The sequence below is a fragment of the Apodemus sylvaticus genome, chromosome 4 (genome assembly GCF_947179515.1).
Source record: "Apodemus sylvaticus chromosome 4, mApoSyl1.1, whole genome shotgun sequence".
In the NCBI taxonomy this organism is placed as follows: domain Eukaryota; kingdom Metazoa; phylum Chordata; class Mammalia; order Rodentia; family Muridae; genus Apodemus; species Apodemus sylvaticus.
In genome coordinates this window covers 66,743,800-66,753,704 of record NC_067475.1, presented here as the reverse complement: position 1 = coordinate 66,753,704, position 9,905 = coordinate 66,743,800, and the positions used below count along the sequence as shown (strand labels likewise).

Below are 9,905 nucleotides of genomic sequence, written 5' to 3'. Positions count from 1 at the left end.
AGCTCTCAGAAGCATTTGTCAGAGAGAGCCGCATTCACAGTTAACAGTGTGAAGAAACGCCAGTTAAGTCCAGTTTGTACAGGTCTGACTCCAGACCCACTGCTCCTGGCCCAGCTTCTCCTCCTAAGAATGAATGTGCACAGACACCCACCCACTCCCCGAGCACCTCACACTTACAACTCAAAAGGAGTCCGCTCGCCTGAACAAGATCAACTGCACAGGGACACAGCACCGAGTTCCTCAGTGCAGACTGTGCAGGAGAGACGTCACGTGCTGGGCCTGGGCAGAGGGAAGCACAGACCGTGTGGTTAGCAGAGGTGACCAGGGGCAGGCTGGGGTGGAGGATGGACAGAAAAGACCAGTCTCATGGTTAGTCGAGACACAGGATGTGTAGGTGTGGTAATATCTCACGTCAGGGAGATCCAGGGAGGTCTCAGGGCTTATTTAAATAACTGAAGATCTATGCCTTAAGGAACCCAGTGAAGGCCAGGTCTTGATTACCGCAGTGCTTACCCTGCCAAGGGTCAAATAACCCTGTCACAGGGGTCAGCTAAGACCATTGGAAACCAGCTTCATAACAGTAGCAAAATAGTTATGAAGTAGCAACAACAAAGATAATTTTATGGTTGGGGCCACAACATGAGGAACTGTGTCAAAGGGTCACTGCATTAGAGAGATTGAGAACTGCTGCTCTAGAGATCAGCTGTGAGGAGGGGTTGCTCTTCTCCTGTGACTGGATTCCAGAGAATGCATTCCAGGAGGAAGATGCTCCCAAGAGGCCCCCTCCTTCCCCATCTCTACGGCTTACCCAGGACGAAGGCTCCCGTCACACAGCAATCAATGGCCCTGCTACGAAGCAAACAGGAATCCAAGGCACAAAAACGCAGTTCAGTTTTGTAAGAAACAATATATTTATTTTTCTGACACCACAGCTCTGGTGAGTGGTTTTGTACCAAATTTAATGAAGATTACACAGAACGTTTCACGCATGGGAAGAGGGAGGAAAGGGAAGGAACACAAAATTTAAAACAAAAACAAAATCCTGGATAGCTTTTAGCATCGGTTCCATTCCCACATTAATAAAATTCACTTGGGAATTCCTAAGAAAAGGAGAACAAGAAACAAGGTGGGCAAGGGACAGGAGTACACAGGGGTGGGGGGGAGGGCTGGGAGGGACGAGAGACCAGAGGGAACCCGAGGCAGGGGCGAGGCTTCCCGGGAGAACCCCAGAGAACCCGGGTATTGCAGCTGCCAAGGGGAAGAGAAGGGGGGAGGAGAGGGTCACCAGCGGGGTCACAGGAAGGAAACACACTTAACCGAGGAACTGAAGGAGGAGAGGATGGAAACCGCGAGGGTGGGTCTGTGTGCGGAGAGAGACCGTGCTGAAGAGCACACGAACTGAAGAACAAACGCCCCAAGCTTCAGTATTTTTAAAAAAGAAAAATGTCCCCCCTCCCCCCACCCCTCGCTGAACTCAGTTCCTTTTTTTGTGCTTTTCATTAATACTCTGCTCTGAGGTCGTAGTTTGGTTTTTCTATACACTGGAGTTGAAAGAAAATAGTCCAAGGTCTGAAGATGGATTCTCCATCTAAAGTAAACACCAGCATTCCTGTTCTGCTCTTGCCCCAAAGACTAAAGTCTCTGCTAAAATCCCTTTTACAATATAGTACAGTATACACACACACATACACACACATACACACACACGCACACACGCACACACACACATGCATACATACACACAGGCACACAAAATAAAGCCCAACTCAAAAGTCAAAAAACAGAAAAGAATCCTGGGAGAAGCCAGTCCAAAGGACGTAAACAGAGAACGGCACAACGCACGACTGACCGATGGCGATTCTCAAACACGGCTATGGATTCCCAAAAGTAGGTGCCATCACGGGATCCCCACGTCCACAAAAATAATTTTTAAAAAATAAATCTTAAAAAAAACACACCTGTTGATTAAATGGATAATTTGTTTTCCGGTAAATCCATACATTCTTGGTTCCCTCCTCCCTCAAAGCAGCCCCGGGTCCCTCTTCTCCTATTGCATGACCAACAGTAAGGACTCCTGGAGCTCCGTCAAAGCAGCTCACAGGACCTGGAATCTCATCTTGACAAGGATCGGCACATCCAATCGTAGCAGCTTAAAACATCATGTTTCCTGGGTTGCCAGGTCCTTGGCTAAATCCACCCATGCCCACATCAGCAGCCATGCCCCGGGGCCTCATTTGTGGGGGTATCATGATGTTCTGTTGGGGTCCCATCATGCCCTGCATGGACATCATCATGCCTGGAGAACCCACAGGCCCTGGGTGGGTATAGAGCCCAGCAGGCCCCCGATCCTTGCCAGGAATCATGCCCACAGCAGCAGCTGGATTGGTCATCAGGGCAGCTGGGCCGGGCACTGTGGATTGTGCTGGTGACATCATCCGGTGGTGCGGTCCCATCATGCCTTGCTGGAGAAAGGCTGGTGGTCTCATTGGGTTGTGGCCTGGCATGGATGGAGATGTACCAAGAGGAATGTCTGGAGTTCCTACTGGCCCAGGGCCTCCCATGCCAGGCAATGCTAATCCCATTCTAGGGGCTGGATCACTCATCATCCCCTGCATGTGTGAAAACCCAGGTCCAGGACCTTGTGGCTGTTTGCGGCCTGGGACTTCCCCTCGAGGGAAATACTGCAGTGTCTGGCTGGGCTTCTCCGATGGGATAATGCGGGAGAGATCAAACTCAGGTATTCCGGTGGCTCCAGGTCGGATTACCTCCTGCAGATCTGGGTCTGTAAACACGGAAGGCATGCTGTTCCCCAGGACAGTGAAGGAGTCAGGAGCCCCTGGGCCTCCAGGCTTGCAAAGTGCTGGATCTGCTGAACTTTGGGGCAGGTTGCTGGGGCGACCAAGGGGTCCTTCTCCTGGGAAACCTATCCCTCCTGGGAAGTTACCTTGTCCCCCGGTGGGGCCGTTGTGAGGGAATGGAACCTGCTGAGGAGGAGACTGTCCTGGAGGGAAGCCCTGGGGGAAGCCCATCCGTCCTTGAGGTACCATCGGAGGCTCCTGGGACCCATGTCCCATGATAGGATTGTGTGACATCAAGCCAGGACCCATTGGGACCCCATGAGGAGGTATGCTGGGTCCCATGGCATTAGGAGAGGGCATCTGATTGGAGTGAGAAAGTGGCTGGGTCATTCCCATCGGGCTGAGGGTTGGCATCGGAACCACTGGGTTTGGACCTGAAATTCGAGGATTCTGTGTATTAATGCCCATTCCTAGAAAAATAAAGACATTAAAGGAATCAACTCAACCAAAAGCAAATCACAAAAATGATAACGAATCACTAACAAAAAAATTATTATGTATCACATGTGCACTGTGCTGGAAAAATACAGAATCCCTGTCACCAAAAGTTGGTGACACGGTTGGAGGCACACAGGCCAGTAGCACCAGGAAGCAGACAATGCATCACCAAGCCTTTAACTGTATGACTAAAGATAGCATGGGACATATTTCCTCTGAAAAGGTCTTAGTTAAATTTCAGATGAGCATGGTCTTCTTCATTGGAGACGGTTCATACAGAATAGGATCTGTTTGGGTGGCTCAAGTGTAGCCTACTTTGGATAAAGGACTAATTGAATCTCTCAAGGTCAAGTAGCACAAATCTCAAGAAGGAAACCAAAAAGGTCTTTTTTTTTATCCTTCAAGTGGAATTTTGTATTATTTCATATTGCTGTAAAGAGGGTATCAAAGCTCCAGGTTATAAAACTATTAAAGAAACAGTAACTTCCAAACAATAAGGAACACCGGCAATCCTGCTGCGGGCTCTGAGACATGTAAGCATGTGTTCTCTATGGAATTAAAATGAAGTACGGTGAGGCTGCTGATCCTCACAACCACAGACATGTGCTAACTGGGTAGGTAACTGAGAAATTAGCAGTATGCCTAACAATCAGAACGAAAGGGGAAGCAGATACGCATGGCTGAGAAGTCACAGCTTCTCTGATGATCAGCATCACCATTCCACGTCACTTCCTGTTAGTGAGGCTGGCAGGAGTGAATTCAGGAGGGAATGAAGATAGAACAGGGGGCAAAAACCTGAGGTCTGAAGCTGCTTTCCCAGAAACTTAGAAATCAAAGTACAGTTAGCACATGAAAAAGAAGGCTGTGTAGCACTGCTGCAGGAGAGCCAAAATCTAAAGGCGCCCCATACACAAGATGAGATCAACACTACCAAACTGACCACACCCACGCTTCTACAGACTCAGAACCACCCTAACTGAGCATCAATCCTGTAGGCCAGGCACTTCACATAGAAATTTGGCCGGCACATTTTTCAACTTGTTAAATCTCCACCTCTGCAGGTCTACGGCTATTGAATAAACACTTTACAAAGTTCCCGTTTGCCTTGTGCCAGCTCGCGTCTTACCTGGCATGCTATTCATTGATGGCAAGTTGGGCGAGCGAGCTGGAGGGGAGTCATCATCAGAGCTGGCCACGGTCTTGATGGCATCATGGTATAATGGGGTGGAACTAGGCATCGCAAACTTGGACATTCGAGACATCATAATCGAGAGTGGGTTCTGGGAAAGGGTGGGCTCTGGAGGCATGGTGTAAGGTGTGCTCGCGGGAAGACTTCCGGGCATGTTCACCGAGGCAGGCTGGTTGGCTGTCGGAGGTGGGGGGCCACCTAAGAGGACAGAGCAAAGTAAGGCAGGGAATTAGCTATTTCCTGAAGGGTGCTGGGCACTAGGCTATGGCCCGACGAGGCCAAGAACAAGTCAGATAAACAGGCAGTGTCGCCAGAGCTGGGGCAGTGGTCAGTCTTCCAGCCAAGCTCTATGTGCAGAGGGAGGCCAGATTGACGGAGCAGTAAAGGATTGGCAGGGGTGAGGATGAGCAGACCAGGGATGTGCTAGAAATACTGGCTCAGTCTTTGGGAAAAGAAGGCTTACAGATAACTGTCACAGAAGGGTGTTGAACAGGTGGATTTCTCTCCTTGGACAACTGTAATTTAGAATTCGACTCAGGTATTTGCATGCCAACAAGACAGGAGTGTACTCTGACGTCAGGTACAAACCCCATCACTCTGCACAAACTCTTGATTAATTTCCATGACAAACATGTCTGAGGCGGCTGGCGGTTCCACTCGACTGTGCTGGTGAAGTGCCACCCCACAGAGAGATACTTTAGCTTGCTAGGGTAAATCGCCTGCCTTATTCTGATTCCAGTGTTTCTCAAGTGGAGATGTCACCAACCCGGTAGTTAACACCCCAGGCTACCTCACTGACCACCTCTGGTCCCAATTCGGGAAACTACCATCATAAGCCAGAGCCTCTCCTAGGAAGAAAATACTGAAACAAACTGTAGCTGACGTGTGACTAGAGCAGCTTACCAAGGAGCTTAAGTTTTCACAGTTGCTACAAACAGGACTGTCCTGGGTCTCAGAGCAGGGGCCTCCCTCTGGTTAGGGCTTGGTCTGACCATTCTTTTGACTGGATGCTAACCCGCTGAAGTGGGTGGCTGCAGGGCTGTAGGGAGCCACACTTAACCAGTCACCATGCCATTGCACTGCCATGTATCCGCATGCGAATGTCAACTATTCAGGGAACTAAGTCCATCGCCGTAGGTCTGTTTTCAGGCCTCTCACCAGTCCCTTATATGTAATCTTTGCCAGGGTGCTTGTGAATAACTTTATGCAAGCAATGACAATCATGCATCTTGCAACAAAATTTGACAAAGGTCACTGCTTTGACTATTCAATCAAGAGATAAGTTCCCATAAAATACAAACTCAGGTTGGAGCAACCTCCAGCCATAAGGTGTGAGGGTGTGAGCTTACTCACCTGACTCTACACTTCCCAGCATGGCTGGGGAGGCCATGGTGAGGGGCGCTTTGTGGTTTGGAGGGATTCCAGGACTCTGAAGGGGAGGTTTGGGAGAGGAGGTCCATCCAGGTGATGGGGCAGGAAGTGATGGAGATTTGAGGTGAACAGGCGAAGCAGCAGCAGACCCCAAGACAGGAGGGGACTTAATGGAAGCAGCAGCGGCTGGGCCGGCCAGCATGCCTGCCAGCTGTGATGGAGTCTGGGGGGACTTGAGGTTCCCCGAGGGTGAGCCCAGCATCGGAGACTGGACTTGGTGCATTGTAGGAGACTTCAGAGGGTTAATGCCTGGGGAATGCACCTGGCTGCCTGCCACAGATATATCCAAAGGCTTCCGCCCCAGGCCACGCTGAACTGGAGGAGCTGTGCTGAGGCTAGTGGGGTTACTGGAAGGGTTGAGAGGTAGTGGTGGCATATGACTGAGCCGGCTGTTAGTCCTTTGGTCGGGCCCAATTGGTTCTCTGAGATTCCGCAAGCCACTGTTGCTGCCTGGACCCTGAGACATGGGAAGGAACGGCCTGGGGCCCACACCATACTCCTGCTGAGGGTGCTCACCAAATGGCAGGGGCACCATTTTCTGCTGGGCAGGCAGCATTTCTGAGCTACCAGGGCGTAATTTCATCATATCCTCAGGGCCTGCCCCAGCCTCCCTCATCTTCTGAGGTATCATCTGAGAGCTGGATCCCATATTGACGTTTAGATTGACATCTCCCTTCATCCCACCAGGAACCATGCCAAACTCAAGTTCCCGACCAGGACCTATCTGTGGAGGCATTCCTTTCGGAAAGTCACCCCGGGAAGGGCTCAGAGGACCCTCGACTGGTATCCGAGGGAAAATGGGGTTACTTCCGGGCTCCATGTGACGTTGGGAGCCTGGAATCATCCTGTTCATTTCCATGCCAGGCCGGATACCCTCCATGCTCATCCCTGGGGGGAGAGCCAGCTGCTTCTCTGCCAGCTGCTGTTGAAACATCTCTTCAGACAAGCCTTGGGGGTTTGGAAACCGTTCCCCTCGGCCAGGACCACTGAAGACACCCTGGCCAGGAGGGAAATTTCGACCATCTGGGATTTTTGGCACATCATCTGGCCAACTGACTCCAGAGAGACCTGGTCTAGATGCCGGGTTGGGCACGTTTGGCCCCTCCATTTCTGAATTTATCATTCCTGCGAACCCAGGAAGGCGCATCTGGCTCCCTGGCATGTTGGGGTGGGGAGCCATGCCCCTTGGGGGCAAAGAATGTGAAATGTTGATACCATCAGGAAATGGCTCTGCCCCAGGCGCCCAGCCTTCACCAGGGGCCATCTGGTAGGGAGGGGGAGGCCCTCGGACCACTCCCCGGGGCCCGGGCTGATGGACCATCATGTCTTGGAGAGAACACTGCTGGACGACCACCTGCTCCTGCTTCCTCCTCTTCTCTTCATAAAACTCCTGCTGGAGCTTCAGCCATGCTATCTGCTCGGGAGTCATGTGGTCCAGGTGGTCGGGTCCTATAGGCCCAGACTGGGCGTTCATAGATGGTGGAACCATTTCATCTGGAGAAAAGGGCACATCTCTATGTCCTTGAGGGCCAAACGGAGCTCCCACATCTGTCCGGGGCCCAGGACCCTTACCGAGGCTTTGGGATTGAGACATCATGGCCTGTATCGGCCCTTCTGTTTTTTTCTGAGGTCCATCTAAAACCCCAGTGTTCTGCTGGGGCCCCCCTGTTTGTCCTGCTGTGAATTCTTTCTCATCAGGGAAAAGCATACGCTGGATATCTCTGAGAGTTTGTAAGGAGCGTTCCCGGTGCTCCAGCTGCTCCTGAGATAGGCCATCCGGGTTCTCTCCCAGGGGAGGAGGCTCACCACTGGACACTGGTGGAGGCGGAGGAGCTTTGGGATCTGCGGAAGAGCTATTGCTCCCCTGGGAGACAGGAGTCACTGCTCGATTGTTGGGTGTTGAGTTTGGCCCAGTGCCATCTGGGGGCAGTGGAGTGGAGCTCCCAGGACTGCCCACAGGAGGAATCAGTTTGTTTTCTACCCCAGGACTCTCCCCGTCCAGGGGACGCGGGGCTGCCGCAGGCTTGGGTGCTGGTGCCTGAATGGGAGGAGTTGGCTGCAGTCTGGCATTCTGGGAAGAGTTCTGGTCCTGGCTGGCAGGACCTGGAGGCTGCGGTGGGAGAGGTTTAGGGTCATTCCGAAGGGCGGGCATCTGTGTGTTCTGAAGACAAATAAGATGCTTTGTATCATAATGGTGAACTGAGCAGAAGGACAATTAAAGAAACAAGACATAAAAGTTGTATCCCAGGAACATAAACCCATAGCAATACTTCCTTTCAAACTGCTTGTGGATAACCATTTTTTTTTTAAAAAAATTTATTTTATGCATATGAGTACATCACCAATGTTCTCTTCAGACACCAGAAGAGGGCACTGGACCCCATTACAGATGGTTGTGAGCCACCATGTGGTTGCTGGGAATTGAACTCAAAACCTTCTGAAAGAGCCATCAGTGCTCTTAACCACTAAGCCATCTCTCCAGCCCCGTATAACTGTCTTTTTTAAAAAACCTTATGTCAACCCTTCTTTCCCTTCCTGAAAATTAGGCTCAATAAATTCATAAATTTGCCAAGCAACAGCTACTCTACTGAATACCTCTGGGAATCTATTTTTGAGGAACAGGTTTGAGATTACACGTCTACCACATACTTTTGATTTAAGGAAAGATTAGTTCCTTGGCATGTGGGAGGTTTTACCCAACACCTTCTTTCTGTTTCCTGATTATACAGACTTCTCATTATCAATCAAAAGGGCTGATGTTTCCACAAGAAGGAAACAAAAAGTCACTTGTGGCTTTGTGCTCAGCCAGTCAGGGCGGCAGGAAAGGACAGCAGCCTGCTCTGTGCCACGCCTCCTGACAGCGAGGATCCACTTACTTCCTCCTGGGGTTTCCATGGGCCTGGCGCCTCTGGTTTCTGTTTTCAGTTTGTGATCACTGATTCTGTATTTGATAAGAGTTTTTATATTGGCTGTAGTAAGCTAATCTGAAGGCAGGAAGTGTCTGTGGAGAAATCCGAGACTGTCTAGCTCACAGTGTCTCTAGATCTGTTTTTTCCAATCAGCAAGGCTGTCCCTTTTAACAGGTTGGATGACTGCTTATCATTTATTAAGGACCGCTGCTCTACTGCATCCTAGATAAAGGCCCGTCACCGACAATATGGACACTGTGTTGGGATGATGCCCACTGGTTTTGCTCTCAGCTGAGCTGGAATGTTTGCCTATGGGCAAAAGTGTACCTGAATCTTTGTGGGCATCTAAGCATAGAACAGTTTGTGTTTCATTTATAAGCGTATATGTGTTTATGATCTGAATCTGTGTGGTTCTGAACCATCAAAAGCATATTCCATATCTGATATTCCTTGGCGGAGGACGCCTCTGCTTAGCTGCTATTTCAATTTGGTGTTGCTTCCCAGTCTCGATGAGTTTGATGCAGGTGGGTACTGATTTCATAAATTGACTGCAGCAGAGAAATCAATCAAATCAGTCTTTACCAATCCTCCCTAAACTCCTATTCCAATCTTATTTTAGTACCAGATAAGGCAGAGGTGACTGCTGTGTCGGGAACTGTCACAGCGTCAATAAAGCGGTGGGCTGCCCTGCAGCACAGCCTGGACAAGGCTGGGTTTTCACTGAGTAGCTGAGGGGCGCAGGACTGGGAAGCACCTTTTTTGAATCCAGGAAACCCCAAGTGCTGCTGTGCCCTGGAGATGGAGCCCTCTTCCACACACATGCTGGACAAGAGGCCATCTAATTTATCTTGAATTATAATTCATCATCTACTGTCATTCAAGGTTTTTCATGTTTAAGACCCATCATCCCAGAACTGTACTTTATGCTCTTTGAAAGGAAAGACTGTCTAGAACTTTCTACTCACTCCCTGCATCTGGTACAATGCCTCTTCACAACAAATAAGTTTTGACTACAAGTGGAAATCTATAAGATTAGAGAGATACTTTTTTTCTAGTGTAGTTTATACTGGCTGTTTACAA

The 9,905-nt window shown here is 50.0% G+C and overlaps 1 protein-coding gene across 5 annotated transcripts in view; it reads right to left on the bottom strand.

The window, feature by feature from the left end:
• Positions 1 to 887: 887 nt before the first annotated feature.
• The window catches only part of Bcl9 (BCL9 transcription coactivator), an 85,077-nt gene continuing 76,059 nt past the window's right edge, over positions 888 to 9,905 (bottom strand). For 3 of the 5 annotated variants that reach the window (XM_052179669.1, XM_052179668.1, XM_052179672.1), the window contains exons 8-10: positions 5,839 to 8,077; positions 4,423 to 4,683; positions 888 to 3,268 (exon numbers count right to left, since the gene is read on the bottom strand). In XM_052179669.1, coding sequence (XP_052035629.1) covers positions 2,151 to 3,268; positions 4,423 to 4,683; positions 5,839 to 8,077 — 3,618 coding nt within the window. In that variant the 3' untranslated portion in view covers positions 888 to 2,150. The remainder of the gene's footprint in view (positions 3,269 to 4,422; positions 4,684 to 5,838; positions 8,078 to 9,905) is intronic. The other 2 variants (XM_052179671.1, XM_052179670.1) reach the window with 2 other exon arrangements.